Raw genomic sequence first — 19596 nt, forward strand, 5'->3', positions numbered from 1 at the left:
TAACAAACCTCTTATTGTGGATGCCCTAAGAAAGCAATCCTGTTATCAATTCAACTATCCTAATTCCTACTCCGTATTACCTTGGAGGTTAGGCCCTTGGAGAATGACATCGGAAGACTTTGAGTCTAGTGACCGACCCATTGAATATAATACAAGCACCATCTTTAGGTTCACCTGTTTGGCACGACATGAGTAATATACATTTACGTTACGGGTCTGTTTTGATTTATTGAACTGAAGTGATTGGAGCTGAACTGAATTGAATTGTTTATGGGATAATGAAATTAGAAACTGAAATGAATTGAATTGAAATGAACTAAAATGAAATTAAACCGAAGAGAATAAAGTCAAGCAAAAATTAGCGCAACCAACCAAAAAGGCAACAAACATCTTGACTTGGCACTTTGGCTTAGGTAGTGAAGCCTTCAGATTCCTAAATTCTCAATAAAAGGAAAAAGAAAAAAAGATGGTAAAAGAAAATAAAGAAAACACATTCCCAATTCCCAAATTTCCTTAGTTGATAATTAAAGTGGAAATCTTTGACCAGTTGAGAAAAAGGTTCCCTTAAATTAGCTACTTCGACTACCCAACCCAACTTATATAAACCACCCCCACCAAACTATAAAGATAAAGTTTATATGTGCAGTATTTTTTTTCACAGTCTTAATTCTACTTGTATAGTTCGTGTGTTTTACTGTACTGTAATTATTTGTGAACTAGTACTAATTGAAAATCATACCCTACTAGAAATGGTAAGTAATCTAAATAAAGTAATTTCAACCATTAGGTTAACCTTGATTCTTACTTTCTCAACCATATATCTTACAGAGTATAATACTCGTATAAGTCAAATTGCACTACACAATTTTGCTTGTATTTTACCGGTACAAAAAAAAAATATGGGCAAAGGTTATTAAAATGGATGTGAAAAACAAAGAGATTTTATAATAAATTAGTTGTTTATTAGGAGTATATATACACTTAAGAAAATACAATAAGGAGTAATATGAATAAGATCAATGAAAAGTTCTAACGTAGTAATTAAGACTCTGTATCAAATTAATATTAAGATTTTATGTACCATAGAATGGATTGAAGGTTCAAACCCCCCACCATTTGTGACTTGAATAATTCTCGTAGCCTCGTGTAACATAAAATATATATATTAAAAAAAAAAAAGCAAAAAAAAATTTATAAAAAAAAAAAAAAAAACAAAACAAAACTTTAGATTATTTCGTAATAATAGAAGTATATAATCTTTAAGGTGTGTTAATTTTAAACAAAACAAAATCGAATTTTCAGTTGATTTAAATGTTGTACGAAGTATTTTTTTTGGCAATTATTTCAAAAAAAAAAATTAAAAAATGGAATAATTAATTTTTTTTTTCTTCCAAAAAGATTAAATCAAGGTCATCCATTGGACATGGGCTTGATGGACTTTGATCTTAGGGTTAGTTGTCGTACTGATGAGGGCACATGTATTTTACTACGTAAAAGAAATAAAAATTAAAAAAAAAGCCCGAAAGATACCCGACCTGGATCCGTGAAAGTTCTGTGATTTGGATTTTTTTGAAGTTTAAGGGGATGATAATTTCTTTTTTTGGATTTTTCATTCTTTATCATATTAAGTTATTATTACTATTTATAATACAAGTATAGTGTTATTGTTTTTCATTTCTACTTATGGGCCCTATTAGGTCAACCATCATGGCCCACTGTTTTTGGCATCAATTGAATATTAATACCCTTCCCATTTACTCTAATGGTTTATTATATTCATTTTTAAATGCAAAACTAGTTTTTAGGCCCGGGCGATGTCCCGGTCATTTTTTGTATATAAAAAATTATAATAAATTAAAGTAAAATCTATTGGTGGTTTTATAATTAAAAAAAATTAAAATCATTTTTTTAAAATATTATTGAACATTATTAAAATTCATTAGCAAATTTGCAATAATCTAAATTTTATAATTCATATTAGTTTGTTTTATTTGTTAAAAGAGTTTTTATCTACCATTAAAAATTTATTCAAGGTAAACACATGTTCTATGTATTTTTGTGTTACATATTTTAAATACATATAACCTATATAAATTATGGATGAGTAAACGAAAGAATGAGATTATATTGAAGTGTATATATAAGTTCAATTAAAAATTTAAAACTTATGAATATTAAATTTTTGTGAGGAAACATTGATATCTGTTTTAATATGACATGACTCTACATCATTTATCAAGTCATGACGACAGGTGACAAAAACTATGACACGTGGCATGATTACAACTCTTCCCATGACTATTAATATACGGCTATTTCACCAAATGTCATTGAGTACTTTAAAAATTCATCAAATGTCATCGGACTTTTCAGAATTCATTAAATGCCACCGAGTTTTTACAAAATTCACCGAGTGCCATTAATGACTAACGACGGTTAACTCCGTTAGTCATTAAGGCTAATTATGCCACGTGGTGGCTTATGATTGGTTCATTTTATTATTATTTTATTTATCAAAAAAATTATAATAAAAAAAAGGAACCTCAGCCACTCTTTCCACCGCACCACCGCCCCTACGCCAGCCCAACCCCTTGCCTCCACCCCCATCGGCGACCAACATCGTCGGCGGCCACCCTTCCCCCTGACCCTATGCCCTTTTCTATCTACATCCACTCCCCCCTAAACAACCATCCTCGACACCCTAATAAAACCCCAGAAACGAAATCTCCAAAATCGAAAACCAAAATTTGGTTTTCGATTCTAAGCGAGGTGGTTTAGGGGGTGGAGATGGGAGGGGAATGAGTGGTTTGGGTTTGTCGGAGCAGGGAGGGATGGAGTGGAGGGGGTTACAAATTTAGGGAAATCGATATTGGGGTTTAAGGTGTCGAAACCCTTGATTTCGATTTTTGGGGATTTTAATTTAGGGTTCCGGCGTGGTGGTTGAAAGGGTGGAGCTCGGAGGGGATGAACTTATTTGGGATCTCCGGCGTGGGGAGGGGGGCTTTGGTCGTCGGCGGTGGTGAGGGGAGGGATTTTCGAGGGAGAATGAGAGTTTGAGAATCGGCTGGGTGCGTTGTCGGCGCGGGCTGGCTACGCTGGGTTGCCGGCGACACTGTTGTTCAAGGCTAGGTCACCGACTCGGTTGTTCAGGGTTGGGTCGTCGTCGCGGTGGGGACTGGTTGGAGGCAGGGATATGGTGGTGGCAGTGATAGACGGTGGTCGTGCTAGGTCATGGTGGATGGGTTTTTTTTTTTTTAAAAAAAAAAAGTTTTTTTATTAAGTAATTAATTTACTGATTTAATAAGCAACCAATTATAAGCCACCACGTGGCATAATTAGCCTTAATGACTAAAACTGCCGTTAGTCATTAATGGCACTCGGTGAATTTTTAAAAACTCGATGGCAATTGGTGAATTTTGAAAAGTCCGATGGCATTTGGTGAATTTTTAAAGTGCTCAGTGGCATTTGGTGAAATAGCCGTTTAAGATATATATAGATTATCGATTCAGGGTATGTTCTGATTTACTAAACTAAACTTAATCAAATTGAATTGTTCATGAGAGAAAGGAATTAGAGATTGAACTGAACATAACTGAAATTAAGCTGAAGAGAACAAATCCTTGATTAGGGGTGGCAATTCGAGTCAGCGGGTCAGGGTAGGGTCGAATTTTGGGTTATGCTTAAATGAAAAACTTAAAATTTCATTGACAAATGTACTTATATATGTGAGATATGTTAGATTTGTCTCGATTTATACTTTATTAGCATCAAATTTTTTTTTTTTTAATAATTTACACACTTGTAATAAAAAAGACATTAATGATTGAAATAACATGTGTGACAAATGCGCAGTGAGAAATGTTGTGTTTATTAAAAATAAAATAAATACATAAATAAAGGGAGGAAGGAAGAATGGTTTTTCAATAATAAAAAATGAAGGTGTTGACAATGAACCATGCAATGTAATTACGGATTACAAAAGTGGAAAAAAAAAATACTAATTCCGTTTCACGGTGTTTGCAACAATTTCCCAAAACAGAAGCTACACATTATATTCAAATTAAAAAAAAACTTTCCCAATATAGTAAACTTTTTTGTTTGAGTTTACATTTATACCCTTACTATATTTTTAATTTATCCATAATTAAAACTCTAACTCACATTTCCTCTCATCCCTCACAACCACATCCACCACCAACATCACCAATTTTTCTCTCTCCTCCTTCTCAACCACCAACAGCAGCAGCACTATTCCCTCATCTCACTCTTCTCTCACAACCACGAAACCACCACCACCACTCAAATCAACTCACTGCCCCTTCCACCTCGATCACCCTTTTCAAAATCGCCGCCTCACTTTACCACTACCTACTTTTTCCTTTTCAAAGTCGCTGCTTCACTTCTTCAACGCCCACTTAGCCTTTTTCAAAGTCGCCGCCTCCTTGCAAATTTGGTATGGTTCAACTTATTAACCAATAAGGGGTGAGGTATTGGTGGTGGTGCAATGAGGTTTCAGATCTAAGTGGTGGTGAGGTGGGATTAAATTTAAAAGATTAATATATTATAATTTTCATCTACACGAAATAATAATGTCATAATTAATCAGATAAATGTTATTTAATATTATCCGCTACCAGCCCATCAATCAGGGGGAAACTCTATTTATTATAGGGAAATTTTATCATTGATACACCTTAGGTTTAGATTTTTATCAATGATTTACAAGTGGTGGCGGCTGTGGGTGAGACATCCTACCCCGTAACACTAAATCATTATTCAACCATGTTGGATCCCTAGTAGTGCCAACCAAAATGCATATCACGTCATCATTAGGGAATGTTCTAAACATCTTTAGCTTATTAAGGGTTTGTTCTCTTACGTTGAAATTCAGTTCGGTTCAGCTCCTAATTTCCTTCTCTTATAAAATATTCAGTTCAGTTCAGCTCAGTTCAGTTCAGTTCAGCTGAGTTCAATCAATGAGAACATAGCCTAAGTCACTAGCCCACCATCATCTAATGACCAGTGTTTCCTGTTATAAACATAGTGAAATGTTGGGTTCAAAATATCTACCGGAGGATCCAAACTACGGATACGACCTTCAAATTTAATAGCCAAATCGATCAAGTTGCAAGTATCCGAGTCCACTTCAATATCAACATTGTGCACCAAATATTAAAATCTCAATACCACATCGTTACTCAGCTCATTCTGCAAATTAAGGTTAAATCTCAATTTAATCCCACCAAAATAAATTAAAATCACACAATCAAGAACCACAATTACTTAACAATACATGATTAAACTTAGGTTGACCCCACCCTCGAATTTGAATTCTTTCGGGTTGTGAGACACAGTAAAATTGAATCAATATAACAAAAAAATTAAAAAGTTCCCCAAAAGACAAACAAAACAAATAACGAAAACAACAAAATTAGAGGGAGGGGTCAAACCGAAATTTCTTCAAATTCAATGAAGTGAATCAAATAAATAAAGAAATTAAGAATTTAATCGGAATCGACTTGAAGAGAGTATCTGGTCCGACTCTACACAAATATCATCGAGACATATATTATCACTAACACTTAACCATGTAAACTCAAAACACCCGCATCAAATTATATATGAAAATCAAACAAAGACAACATTAAGCAAGCAATTCAAGCAAACATAATCATACACAAATCGTGCATAATTCATTGGGAAAATCTACCAACAATTGTATCCACTTAAACGAAATTACATCCATTAACAAAAATACTAACAATTTAAAGCGAAAAACACAAAATTCAAAGCACAAGGTAGCACTAACCTTTTACAGTCAATAAGGCAGCGTGGAATTTTAAGGAATGATTACTTAGAGGCATAAGAACTGGTGGAGAGAGTTAGAGGGATGAAGAAGATGGACAATCAAGTTAATCTGTCTTTAATTTTGGCAGTTGGAGCCTTCGAGGGAGAGTTAACGAGGGGGCAATTTAGTCAATTCCTTTGTAAGTCAAAATTGTTGTCATCAACCTATTATTAACGTTTAATTAACAGAGTGATTACTATAGTTAACTAGTTGAAAGTACAAGTGTGCCACTGATAATTATAATTAGAGCTGGTGTATCATTTATAAAATTCCAAACCTAGGGTGTAGTACGTGTACCAATGATAGTTTCCCTTTTTATAAATGCATCAAATTGATTGTGTGTGATTATATTGTCCTATTTCATACTAGTTATGGACAATTAGTTCATCACTTAATTTTAATACTTTACTAGGTTAGGTCCCGTGTCATGCACGGTTATTTTAATTATCCTATATTTTCTTTTAATAAATTAATTTTTTATAGCATAAAATATAAAATTATTAATTATCGAACAACATTGAAGTAACATAGAATATTTGATCAAGATCATATTCTTAAAAAATATTTCACTAAAATTATATCTTCTTGAAAAAGATTATAAGTTTCCTAATTATTCTGTAATTAATTATGTATCAACATAAAAATGGTAAGTATTATTGCTCATTTATATAGTTGACAACTACACAATTTGTTTTTAAAATAACTTGCTTAAATTAAAAATTAATAATTAATCATTAAAAAAAAATATACTAAGGACACACCAGAAATTGACACGTGTCATTGCTGGTGTGTCTTTTAGTATATAGCTATTGATTAATTGATTGATATGCTTCAAATTAGTTAACACGTTATTTTATCACGTTTGTAAATGCATAAATTCAATCGTAAATAAATCTAACTATAAATAAGTAAAAATTATTGAAAAAATTGGTATTTTAAAAATACAAATAGAGAGGAATCTAACAAAATACCACACGTCTACAAAGTATGTTTTTTCATAAATAAATTTTTTTAAAAAAAAAATTAAAGTAAAGTTTTTGTTTACAATTCTAGTACTCTTCTATATATCAACAGTTTCAAGATTTTCAGCCAGCAAATACCAGCATACCCACAGTTTCACATTTTGAGCTATTGTAATTTCACGTTTTGAGTCAATGTTCTGCTACTTCACGTTTTTCAGTCATTGTTTGTTAACTTCACGTTTTGAATCACTGTTTGATAACTTCACGTTTTGAGTCACTATTTAACAACTTCACATTTTAAAACACTGTTCAGCAATTTCATGCTTTGAGTCATCTTTAAAAGAATGTAACCCTTACATTATTATTTAACTTACATACTTGAAAATGTTTTTGTAATTGAATAGTCATAAGTGGTCATAATATTTCATTGATTTTACCGCATTAGTGAAATTTCTTTAGATGAATTACGATTGAGACACGTATTAAATTTATTAAAAAAAAATCTTAAAACATTTAATACCTCAATAATTATAATTACTAAACAAAGATAAATTTAAGACCCTAATAATTCAATTGTAAAATTCATACAATATTGCTACCAAATTGACATAACCGTGTAAATTGCTTATAAGGGTCGATCTTTCAGGGGCGGAGAAAATAGTAAATTGAATACTCTCAACTTAAATTTACAATCAAAAATGAAAAAAGTAGGCGAAATAACGATTTGGCAAATATACAAAAATAAAATCCTATTCCTTTGAAAATGATTCTCCATAATTTGGAGTAGTAATAATGTAGCACTTTTGAATTGACCTATCAATTTCTTAAAAATTTTCCCCTCCCACCCTCTTTTTCTACCATAAAGTTCCAAATTTCAATTTAACCTCTTCCTCATTTTCAAACCAACATAATCCCAATTGGTAAGAGAGAGAAAAAAATCCAAAAAAAAAACTAACCCAAAAAAAAAAAAAAAAAGCAAATCTCCCTCCATCTTCCTTCTTTCTCTCTCCTCCTCTTTGCTGGGTGTATGTTTTGTGTGAATTTTGAATCTGTTTGACTAGTTTTCCGCTTACATAAATAAAGCCCATTTTTATTATTTCTTTTTCATTTCTCCTGTAATAGAAGAAAAAAAAAAAGAAAAAAACAGTCAGAAATTTAGACTTCCTTTCTTATTTAAAAAAAAAAAAATTAGACTTCCTTTCTTACTTACAGAAGAGAGAAGAAGAAGAAGACAACCCAGAAGAAAAACTACTACTACTGCTACTGAGGAGAGAGAAAGTCATCGGAAAATCTGTAGAGAGAGAAAGATTGAGGAGAGAGAAAGAGATACAGAGAGTCAAATGTGATGGGAAGTGGGTTCTCTCACCTCATCCCATGTCTCAAACCTGAGTACAACCACCATAACAACCACCACCATAACAAGAGCTTCGATTCCAACAACCATAACCACCAAGACCCGGTTGTTTTTGCGGCGGAACAACCTCTTGACGAAACCCTAGGACACTCTTTCTGTTACGTTCGTTCTTCTGCTCGTTTTCTCTCTCCTACTTCTTCCGATCATTTTCTCTCTCCTTCTCATTCTCTTCGTTTCGACGATAGATCCGACCCGACCCGACAACCGTCCAGAGTTGGTGGGCCGGAAACCGGGTTTCGCACCATTTCCGGAGCTTCGGTTTCTGCGAATACTTCTACTCCGAGGACTGTTGAGGTTGAAACCGCCGCGGTTTACGGGTCCGGTACGATTGTAAACGGGTTTGATTGTACGTCGTCGTTTTCGGCTTTGCCGTTGCAGCCGGTTCCAAGAGGGGATAGTTCCGGGTTTTTCCTCTCCGGTCCGATCGAGCGTGGGGCGTTATCTGGGCCGCTTGATTCCGGGCCGGATACTGGGCGGGTCCCCTTCTCGGCCCCTCTTGGTGGGGCCTACAAGAAGAAGAAGAGGAAGAAGAGTTTGAAGAAGTTGTATAGAAGCTTCTCGGAGAAGAAGCGGCAATGGGTTGTGCCGGTAGTAGGGAGGAAGGAGAGTAGCGAAGAGGAGGTTGGGAGGAGGAGAGAGAAAGAGGTTGAAGATGATGTTGAGGGTAGTAATGTAAATGTACAGTGGGCGTTGGGGAAGGCGGGGGAGGATCGGGTACATGTGGTTGTATCGGAAGAACATGGGTGGTTGTTTGTTGGGATTTATGATGGGTTTAACGGCCCGGATGCTCCGGAGTTTCTAATGGGTCATTTGTATCGAGCCGTGTTTGGTGAGCTTAAAGGCTTGTTTTGGGATAGTGAGGAAGATGATGATGGTGTTGTTTTGGAGCAGAAAGTGGAGAATCATTCCGAAATTGAGGGGAGATTGTGAATGTGGATAGTGGGGAGGGGGAAAATCGTGTCGGGGAGGAGCATGGTGGTGGCGGGGCGGTCAAGAGGGTTACGTTCGAGGCGGGGTTGGATAAGAAGGAGATAATTAGGAGGAAATTGTGGGAGTTTCTTGCGGAGGATGATGCTGAAGATGGGCTTGATCTTTCGGGGTCTGATAGGTTTGCATTTTCGGTTGATGATGCGGTTAGTGTTAGCAATGCAGGGTCTGCCGTGGGGAGGAGATCGTTGCTGTTATCGAAATTGAAGCAAGGGTTAACTAGGAGTAAGGAAGGGCATAGTAGAGGGTTGTTTCAATGGAGGTTTGGGGTAGAAGAGAAGGATAAAGTAGATGATGTTGAGAATAGAGTTGAGGAGAGATCGTGTAGGAGTGGTCGTAGGAGAAAGACGGGTCCTGTGGATCATGACTTGGTTTTGAGGGCATTGTCCCAGGCATTGGAAAAGACGGAGCAAGCTTATTTAGATTTAACAGATAAAGTGCTTGATCGGTATCCAGAGCTTGCGTTAATGGGTTCGTGTTTGTTAGTTGTTTTGATGAGAGATGAGGATGTGTATGTGATGAATTTGGGGGATAGCCGTGCTATTGTTGCACAATTGGAACCTCAAGAGAGTTGTTCTAATGCCGGATTGAAGGAGAAGGCAGAATGTGGGTCTAGTACAGAAGGAATTGTTGAGGAATGCACAGCTAGTGGTGAGAAGTCGGGCAATGTGGATGATGAGTTTCCTTTGGAGGCCATGAAGCTGACTGCATTGCAGCTTACGATTGACCACAGTACCAGTGTTGAAGAAGTAAGACTCCAATCTTGTTGTTGAGTAGCTAATTGAAATGCCTCTTTGAGATGCTGGTTGTTGTTTGATTTCTTTCATGCTGATGCTGTTGTCTTTCATGATCATGTTGCTTATCTCACCCTTTTCCTGCTTCCAGTCTGAATTGCAAGGTAGGGCAACATTGGCGGTGCTTGAGTGTTTGTTAAAATAGCAGTGCATTATTGTGGCTCTACCCAATAGAATTTAGTCTTTTTGCCTCTTTGGTGCCTTTATCCATACTATTGATTCCACCGCAGCTGCAATTTCCTTGCACATTGTTAAACTATGACTGATTATGTGAACTAAGTCTAACAATTGTCTGGAATTCTCGAGGCAGCTATATAGGACCCAAGTGTCCAATTAGCAAATTAATGTACTAAGCCCAATTGTTGCTGCTTCACCTTGTTGTAGATTTAGCTCTAGATATGTCCAACCTATGCTTGTGTAATTTGGGCGTAGTTTTCTGCATGCCTCCCCACCTCAATCCTCCTCTCCTCATAGATTGGTGAATGCATATGCTGGTGCTCTTCGTTCAAGAGCTAAAAATACTATTCCCCAATAGATTGTGGTACTTATTTGTATGGCATTAATTATGGTCCAACTATACTTTCTGTATCTCCACCTCTACTTGCTACTTGCTTGTAATTGTTTTCTAGTGTAACTTAAATCCTTGAAAGCCACATGTATGTACCTGAGTGTGTTTGAGTATATTAAATAGGAATATATATAAAACAAATTCTTTATTTGCCTTGTTTTGGAAGCAGTGTTTGCAAACTAGTGTTTTATCTGTCACCACTCTCATATTTTCCTTAATTTCTCAAGCATGTCTGATTATATATGATTTCTGTGATATATCTCATTTACTTGAACAGCAGTTGCTAGTTCTCTTTGCCCTTGTTTATTTTAGTGGTAGACTATACATAAATGAAGGTAAGTGCATGAAAGTATTAGTTAAAGTCTTCTTTTTCTTCTTCTTTTTTTTTTCCTACTCTCTTGCCTAAAGGAAAACGGAGATTTCATTTCTACTTATGGCTATATTATTGATATGGGTTCAGTGTCATGTATTCTATCTATGGCACTTAGAATTAGCTTCTCCTTTATTATAAGTTTCTATGTTTTGGTAAAAAAATGAAGTCTTCATTGTCCATGCCCATATTAATTTGTCAAGAATATGTCATAATACTTGTGGTAAAGTGAATAATCTAGGTAACATTACATTGACAAATATTAAGATATTCATACCTTGCACGCCTTCTGGTAACAACCTCTAATAATCTGTAGCAGTGTAGCTATTTGAGGGTGAAGGTACATGCCTATGGACCACCTCAGACTATATTGTAGTGGGATAAGTACTCTGCTGTGCTGTTGTCCATTGAAAATTTAGATAACTAAAGTCTCCTTTGCACTGTGCTTTGACTTCATGTGCTAGTGAACACATAATTGTGATCTTTATAGAAGATATGCTCCTACCAGTTTTCGATATGCTCTATAGTGGTTCACTTGATTTAAGAAGGCTTGTGGTGTCAATCCTTTCTTGTTCCGGGGGGGGGGGATATTATGAGCTTTGTGCTTCTCTAGATGTTCAATGGTCAATGAAATTGCTTTCTGTAGAGAAATTGGACCAAAATTAAGAACAGGAGATACAAAGGTGTGGACTTTTCTAGATTTATATTTATCTTTTTCCTGGATAATGCATTGCCAAATGGTGAAGCTATTACTGTTTGTTCCAGGTGAGTTCTTTAGGATCCTAATATATACTTTTCCTGTGTAGAAGTATATTTGCTGGAGTGTTGTTTAAAATTATGAAGAAATTTTAATGCTTTCTGGGAATCAGGTTTTATGGAATGACTTAGTGCTGAGGCTTATTGTGGTCCTGCTTGTAGTATTAAGTACCTATATCAGTAAAAGCCAAGCCTTGGTCCCAGAATTAAAACAAGAGTCTCTAAGTATAGTAAATTTCTTTCTTACTTTAAATCATCCCTTTTGATATGAGATCTTGCCAGCTGCCAAGAATACGTCCATATTTTCTCTCAACCACTATTGTCTTCATTACTTCTTATATTTCCTCCAGTTACAAATGTTCTTGCAAAATTGCGGTTATTGAAGAGGGAAAAAGTAGTTTTGTAGCACGATATCTGTCATCTGCGTTTGCTGCTGTTTTCTGGAGAAGAATTATAAATGTTGAGAAAATTGACTGACTCAAGATCATTAAAATCGTTATCTATAGATAGAGGAAGAATTTAAATTGGAGAAAGAGAGATAGATGACTGTGATGCCTAATGGCAGTAAGATAGCAATGATGTCATTGATTCATTGAAGTTGAAATTGGAGATTGCTGCCTTGCTGGTATGTTTAGTGGATTATATAAGCTGCAATTTACAACAAAACATTCCTGTAGCGTATATATCTCTTGTGTCTGAGCATTTTTGAAAGGGCCTTGATTACTGTGGTTATAGAAAGGGGGAGGGGGGGGGGTCTCGTGAGCATTTTTGAGAGGGCCTTGATTACTGTGGTTTAAGAGAGAGGAGAGGGGGGAGAACCTAACCCACTTAAGTTGGAAACATTTTTTTAAAAATATTGCTTGGTTTATGGGAGCATAGGCATTCCAATTCACTTCGCTGTTTGAGATAGGTTATGGGAAAGGAATTTCCTATCTACTTTTGTATTATTAGCCCAAAAATGTACCTCTAGCACATACCTATTTGATTTTTCCCAGTCACAGGTTGCGGGGGCCCCACGGGGATTAGTGTATAATGCTGCTCCAACAGTATTGAGGCAAAATCAGCTGTCTTCAGTCTATTTTGGAGATCAACATAACTTGATTTACTAGTTGTGAACCTGTCCAAAGGAACATTAGATGGGTATTGGATGGTTTGTTATACAAGTATAATATTGTGATTCACTTGATATCTTCTTTCCAGTTTCTGTTTTTGTCAACCATATTCTGAGACAGTCCAGTACTTGAGATTTTTGGAGTTCTAATATGTTAATAATATTTTTGTCTTTGTGGGTTCTCTTGGAGCATGGGTCACTCATTTATCATTACTTATGAACATGCTATTAACTATAGAGTGATAAACATTATTGCTTGATAGTAAAAGTAACTGAAACAACCACACATTTTTGTTTTAGCTGTAGGGATTTATAGTGTTACTATGTTAGTATTGGTGCTATTCCATTCCTTAAAAGGTTTATAAGTTTTTCAAGGATATTGACCATAGAATGATTGATTGGATATTATGTGTTTTGCTGTAGAGGTGGAGATTATAAATATGTGATGTTATTGCCATAATTTTCTTTCTAAAGTAAGGCGAAGCTCTGATGTTTGACTTAACAGAAATGTGCTGAATAATTTGGTTTTTGTGATAGCCCTAAGAAGTGTAAGAACAAAAATTCTGAAACACTGTGATGCTGCAAATTAAGATGGATGCAGTCCTTTATTTTCTGTCTGTGAGCTTGATATATCTGCTTCCTTCAGCTTAGTGCTTCTAATTTCTTATGTTTTGTCAATTCTGCAGGAAGTTCTAAGAATTAAGTGGGAACATCCAGATGATAAACACTGCATTGTCAATGATAGAGTAAAAGGCCGTCTCAAGGTTACTCGAGCGTTTGGAGCTGGATTCCTCAAACAGGTTTGTCACTTGTACTATATTACAGTCAACTCTTACCCTTGGAATCTAGATGGAAACAATGTATAAGCTTCATTGCGCAAAATAGGTCTCTTACAATCTTACCTATAAAAAATCTGTTGAGAGTTGGAGGCCTTTATCCTCGCTGACATTTCAGTGGAATGCTACTTCCTTGTGTCTGGTATTGCTTTTGTAAAGAAACATGCAATCATTGACTTGCATCTACAAACTGTGTTTTTTAGTAATCAATTTAGGGTCTAGTCACATGTGCAGTTCTTTTTGAAAGAATTCTGGTTTACTTGTCAGCCTCTTTGGTTTCTTAATAGATGATGAGCTCAACTGAGCTTTAAATACTTGCACGTTTTTGATAAGCTTTTCATTTGGGCTTGATTCTATATGATAAAGTACATGTTGCATAGTCTTATGCTATTAGACATTTAAACAATCTTATCATTCTGGTAAGAGTGGTTTTATGTTTTTTTTGCTCTCTTGTTTAGTGTGCTGCAGTAATATTCTGCAGTGAAGATGCTATAACAAATGAATTTTATGAAAATTATGATTTCTAGCTATTTGGGGTGGGGTTTGTGGGCTGAGAGAGATTACACAGTCTTAAATCCTTAGTTAAGGGGTTGATGGTACAGGAAAAATAATTAGGTGTTCATTTTTCTCTCACCTCCTTCTTCTCACCTTTGTGGCAAGACTTTTGAGCAACTATAGTGTGTCTGTAAGTATATTTCTATGCCTCTGGAAGCGTAATTCCAGGGTATACATGCCTTCCCTAGTTTTACAGAGACAGAAATATATAGAGTATTTTTTAAGCCTTCACATGCCTTCTGGATACCAAACACAGGAGAAATAAAATATATAAATTGAACCATATACAGCAATTCGCAAATAATTGAGGATTTTATTCTGATTGACCTGTGTTTCTGTTGCAGGCCAAGTTTAATGACTCGTTATTGGAGATGTTCAGAAATGAGTTCATTGGTAGTGCCCCTTATGTATCATGTATTCCTTCTCTTTGCCATCACAAACTTGGACGAAGAGACCAGTTTTTGGTGCTCTCATCTGATGGGCTATACCAGTATTTCAGCAATCAGGATGTGGTTTCTTTTGTTGAGAATTTCTTGGAGAAATTTCCTGATGGAGATCCAGCACAACATCTAATAGAGGAGCTTCTAAACCGAGCCGCTAAAAAAGCAGGTAATTTCTACCTATCTTTGTCATCATCTAGTTTTTTTCTCTAGGCAAACTTCGTTTGCAATAGTCCAGTGCCTTGATTCTGGAGCTTCAAATACGTTATGGAGCACAGACTTAGATTCTTTGGTCACTGCATAAGAACAAGAAAATATATTTTGTAGGCTAGAGGCGAGCAATTAGCTCTGTTTTGGAACTTTGTCCAAAGCAACATTTCTTCAATCTTGCTGCTATGTTTTGTCTTTGTGCTTGAATATTACCTCCACGATTTTATTTTTCTCTACATAAAGCTCTTGCTTACTTTTTTCTACCGGAATGGGGATTGTTCTGTTAAATGTCCGAGTGGTGCATAAATTGTGCAAAGCTAATTTTAAGTCGATGGATCATTTTTGCTTATAAAATGTTGCACCTACTAGTTAGTGGTTACTTTTGCATCTTAATATTCAGAGCTTGATTAATTTGTTTATTTGATGCATACAGGTATGGATTTTCATGACTTGTTGGATATTCCCCAAGGTGATCGCCGAAAGTACCATGATGATGTCACTGTTATGGTGGTATCTCTTGAAGGGAGAATTTGGAAGTCTTCAGGAAAATATCCCTAAAAAACATGTTCATATGAAAACTAAAAAAATTAAGGCTCTATCTGGAATTGCCAAAGCTGACATGGTTTCAATCAGAACCACCGGATAGACATTGATCTTAACAGCTGGGCAGTCGTCTTGATATGGTAACAGACCCAGTTCTCCTGGGTCTCAAAATTAGTCCTAGAGGTTGATAGGCACACTGTCTTAGTTAGGGGAGGAAACAATTGAAGAGACTGTAAGAAAAGTACCCCAGTTAAGAAGGTGCTGCCATAGTCGAGGACGGAGAAAGCTTGGGAACATATGGGTTGGGATTTTTTTAGATGAAAGGGTGTTTTACTCTTTCTATTCTTCTTTTCTCCATTGGGGATTTTGCGTAGGTAGATTAGGTAGTGGCTCCTCAATTCATTTTTTGTTTGTTTGTTTTTTTTTTCCTTTGTTTTTGTTTTTATTTATTTTTTTTTTTTTTTTCAGAGCCGAAAAAAGGGGGTATAAGGGTTAAAAAAAAAAAGAAAAAGGAGTAGCAAAATTTGGTGGGGGGTAAAAAGGTTACAGAATCTGTAATTTCAGGTGGAATTTCCATCAATGCAGTTGACAGCCGAAATTTATACATGGATCTCGGTTTAGGGCGTACTTTTGTTCATGCTTAGTTGCCTAATGCATTTTTGACCAGCCATTTTCGGGTTAAAGATGATGCGCCATAGAATAAATCCTTCCAAATGATGCGACTACAATTTAACAAAAAATATTAGCTCTATTATGTGAGTATAGAGAATACTAAAAAATTTTAACCATGAAAATTGAAAATACTACTCAAATCTACTGTACAAAATAATAGTGGCATAGGGTACCAATGAAACAAAACACATAATTCTGTTTATACCTCGTCACAATCGTGGACAGTTCTCAAGTAACATTGCCTTCAGCTGCATCAAAGTAGTGAATCTGCTTTCGCAGGCAATCTGCGAAAGAAGTTCACAGGCACTGATGGCTGCTTGCTCCTCAATTTCAAAGGCCTCAAAACGTAAACTATAAACAAGATAAATAACAATCGCACTGGAATGAAAATAAGAACAATCCCAGAAATCATACAGAAGCCCACAAACAAGGCAGTAGCTCTAGGATCCCTCCAGCTGAAAAGAGATAGTACTCTCTCTAGTTGAGTTGCTATGTCTCCAAGTAGTACCTGCAATTGCCCTGCAAATATTCTTAGTCTGTTATACCGATACTTTAGTGAATCATTGTTCTTGCAAGTCGTTGGAATTCCATCAAATTCCTCGTCCAAGTCCTCTTTACTAAGTCTGTGAACACTGGACAATTGAGGATCCATGTGTGGAGGGTTTCTAGGACGGGACTGATACTTCATCATCCCAATCACACCAAAGTTGAAGCATATGGCAGGAAATATAAGTTGTGGGTAGAATACCAGGAAGATTAAAAGCAAATGCACCAAGACTGATAGGAAAGGTCTTTTCCAGCTGCTTACACTTTCCACATACTCGAATACATATCCTAGACTAAAAAGTGCAGCTTTAATCCTTTGACAGTTAGCTGCTGTTTTTCGCTGGCTCCAGTTACGTGAATCATAATCAAGCATATCCTCGACGATTTCTTTCCTTAATGGTGGCTCTGAACGGCCCAACCTCAATGAAACCAACTTAGTAGCTTGGTGTCTCAGACATTCTTGCTGATATAAGGATAAAGGGTGAGTGTAATGCATTTTGGGAAGGAAAGGCTGAGCATAACCTTGTAATAAGTTTATGTAAGATGTGCAATTAAACCTAATGGCTAACTGAAGCTCCCCCATTTTCTTCAATCCTTGAGGTTCCAAGACCAAAAGTGGATATGAGTAAGTATAGATCCTATCAACTTCAAGAGTAGATAATCGGATCCTAATCTTACCAATTCTTGAGTCCCGAGATCCTTTAGCATTATCAAGACCTTGAAACTGACAGTTATCAAAAACTCCAATTGTGATTACAGTACAAGGATCATAAACCAACCAAGTGTACTGCTCGTTCCACTGAGGCGAAGAGCTATTTATGATTGTCCTTGTCCGAACCCATTTCTGCCCATATTTTGCCACACAATAAGCATCTGTTCTTCCCTGCTGCCCACTTTTCATCTTCATTTGTGGCAAACCAGTTGCATTCAGAATTCCTAATTCCAACACCCCGATTTCCTGTTTCCATAGCTGCCTCACAGTTGGCCTTGTATCACTACTATGGCGAGCAGTCTCATCAAGCACATGATATCCACCATCCAAAGAAGCCCTCAATTGTATCTTGCAGTTTTCGCCTGGTCTATCAAGACTATACCACCTTGCATCAACTGGTTTACTACCTAGCCTCCTCTCCAACTTCCCTAAATGAATCACACACTTCCCAACACCTTCCTCATTATTTTCAACCTTGGTCACCACTGTCAAAACTAATAGATGCTCAAAAGGTTCAGCAGCAACAAACATCAAATCTTCGTTCCACAATGGATTCAAAACATTCTTGCTGGTAGAAAATTTTGTCCTTGCCATTGCATCCCCAAACACAGCCTTAACAAAAACATCTGCCTTCTTATTCTTATTCGCGATCTCTAAGTTCTGAGCTTGAATTACATTCACCCTAAGATACCAAAGTTTAGGAGACATATACACCTTTGCCTTGGTATTCACAACATCCTCATAACTTACCCCTGCAGCATTCAAATTCCATGCTTCAGTAAATGCCTCATCAGCTTGAGTCCCCATCCAAACCGCCACCATCAACTCTTCCTTCACACACACCCCTCCCAAGTCCTCCAATATAAACCATTGAGGGGCTAAAGGGCTATCTGGTGGCACTCGCTGGGGGGCCTCTTTCACATCAAAGATCAATCTACCCTTCACCCCTTCTCCCTCTTTATCTTTCTTCTTCATCAAAATTTCTACGAAAAAGGTATGAATTCGTTCCTTAGAGAATGCAAACACCTGGTTCCACTCAGGGTTAGCAGTCTTTTCCACAGTTTTGGTGATTGCCCTGTAGTTTCCTATTCTCACTTCAACATATGTTTTATAAGTTTCGGTATCATTTTCAAGCTCACAAGGGTCCTTACCTTTCACTATTCTTATGTACAAGAACTCCATTGGCTCGACCAAGCTGAATGCACTAGCCATAGACTTCTTAGTCGACGGTATGTTGGGAGAAGTCTTCTTTGGAGATAATTCCTCCATTGGTGGAGGTGGATTTACTTGCTGATTGTGTTTATTGCTCATTGTTATAAGTTTAACTGCAGGACAATTTCATAAAACTCATTCATTACTAACATATGATCAACTAATTAGCAGCTAGAATTTATTTCATGCATGAAAATTAATCGAAGATCTCATCTAATTTCTCAATTAGTTCATCACTTCATGATTCTAATCAAATCCTAAATTAGTTTAGGCCCTTCACAAACAAATTAATCAACACGCGTACTACAAGTACCTTTTAATGTTTTACCTGTGTAACGAAAACATTAGCTTAGGTCACTACAGTCACGAGGGGAATGCCTAATGCATCGGATTGAATAAGAATGCTCAATTCAACATGGGAAATTCATTGGTGCAGGATAAGTATATAATATTATCAAACAATAAACAAGGGAACCCCAATGATGAAATATACCCAGAATTAATCATCGTTAATAGAGGGCTTAATCATTGTATTAAGCTTCTAATCATTGAAAAAAAAGCCTGATCAAAATTCAAAAACCCTTTAATAATAAATTGATCATCAATAATCCACTTAACCTGATTAGAAAAAAATGATCGTCAATTTAACTATGTTAATTACAATTAATTTACAAAACACTGCAATATACACAAATGCATGAATTTAAACAGCAACATCTAGAAAATTTGACAATGTAATCAAATAAATTGAACACTAATAATTGAATAAAAAAACCCAGATGAAGAGTTTGAAGGACAAACCTGTTAAATTTTAATGGAAATATGCAAATGTGCTAAGATAGGGTAGTGAAAATAATTGAGGAAGAAGTAGAAGATGCTTTTTGCAACGGCCAACGATGTTTAAATTAGGAAATATGCATAATATATGCATGTAACACTTGCGACATTAAAAACATATTATAATTGGAAATATCAATTCAATGTAAATAGGGTTTATTAGGAAGGTTGTAATGTTCAAGTGATTTTCTGAATTAGTCACATATTATTTCCTAATTAACGT

General features: G+C 36.0%; 2 protein-coding genes and 1 long non-coding RNA gene across 3 annotated transcripts; 1 reads left to right on the forward strand and 2 right to left on the reverse strand.

Annotated features, from left to right (window-relative positions):
• Positions 1-3927: 3927 nt before the first annotated feature.
• Positions 3928-5907, reverse strand: LOC110730214. Its single transcript, XR_002513012.1, has 2 exons — positions 5810-5907; positions 3928-5208 (listed from the first exon to the last, which is right to left on the reverse strand). It is a non-coding gene; the product is annotated as an uncharacterized LOC110730214 (long non-coding RNA).
• A 1838-nt stretch (positions 5908-7745) lies between these two features.
• LOC110730215 (protein phosphatase 2C 29-like) lies at positions 7746-16031 on the forward strand. Its single transcript, XM_021909997.1, is given in 5 exon segments — positions 7746-9137; positions 9140-9960; positions 13497-13610; positions 14546-14810; positions 15285-16031. Coding segments are annotated over 5 exon segments (2307 nt in total). The 5' UTR covers positions 7746-8155; the 3' UTR covers positions 15410-16031.
• Positions 16032-16319: 288 nt separating this feature from the next.
• Positions 16320-18635, reverse strand: LOC110730030 (FT-interacting protein 1-like). The gene has a single exon (XM_021909811.1). It carries the CDS (start codon positions 18633-18635, stop codon positions 16320-16322), a length of 2316 nt encoding a protein of 771 aa, XP_021765503.1.
• Between the last annotated feature and the right edge of the window lie 961 nt (positions 18636-19596).

Source organism: Chenopodium quinoa, unplaced genomic scaffold (genome assembly GCF_001683475.1).
Source record: "Chenopodium quinoa cultivar QQ74 unplaced genomic scaffold, ASM168347v1, whole genome shotgun sequence".
NCBI classification, from domain to species: Eukaryota; Viridiplantae; Streptophyta; class Magnoliopsida; order Caryophyllales; family Amaranthaceae; genus Chenopodium; species Chenopodium quinoa.

Excerpts from the sequence above, each read along its gene's own strand:
- LOC110730030 (XM_021909811.1), bottom strand. The coding sequence starts at position 18,635 with ATGAGCAATAAACACAATCAGCAAGTAAATCCACCTCCACCAATGGAG.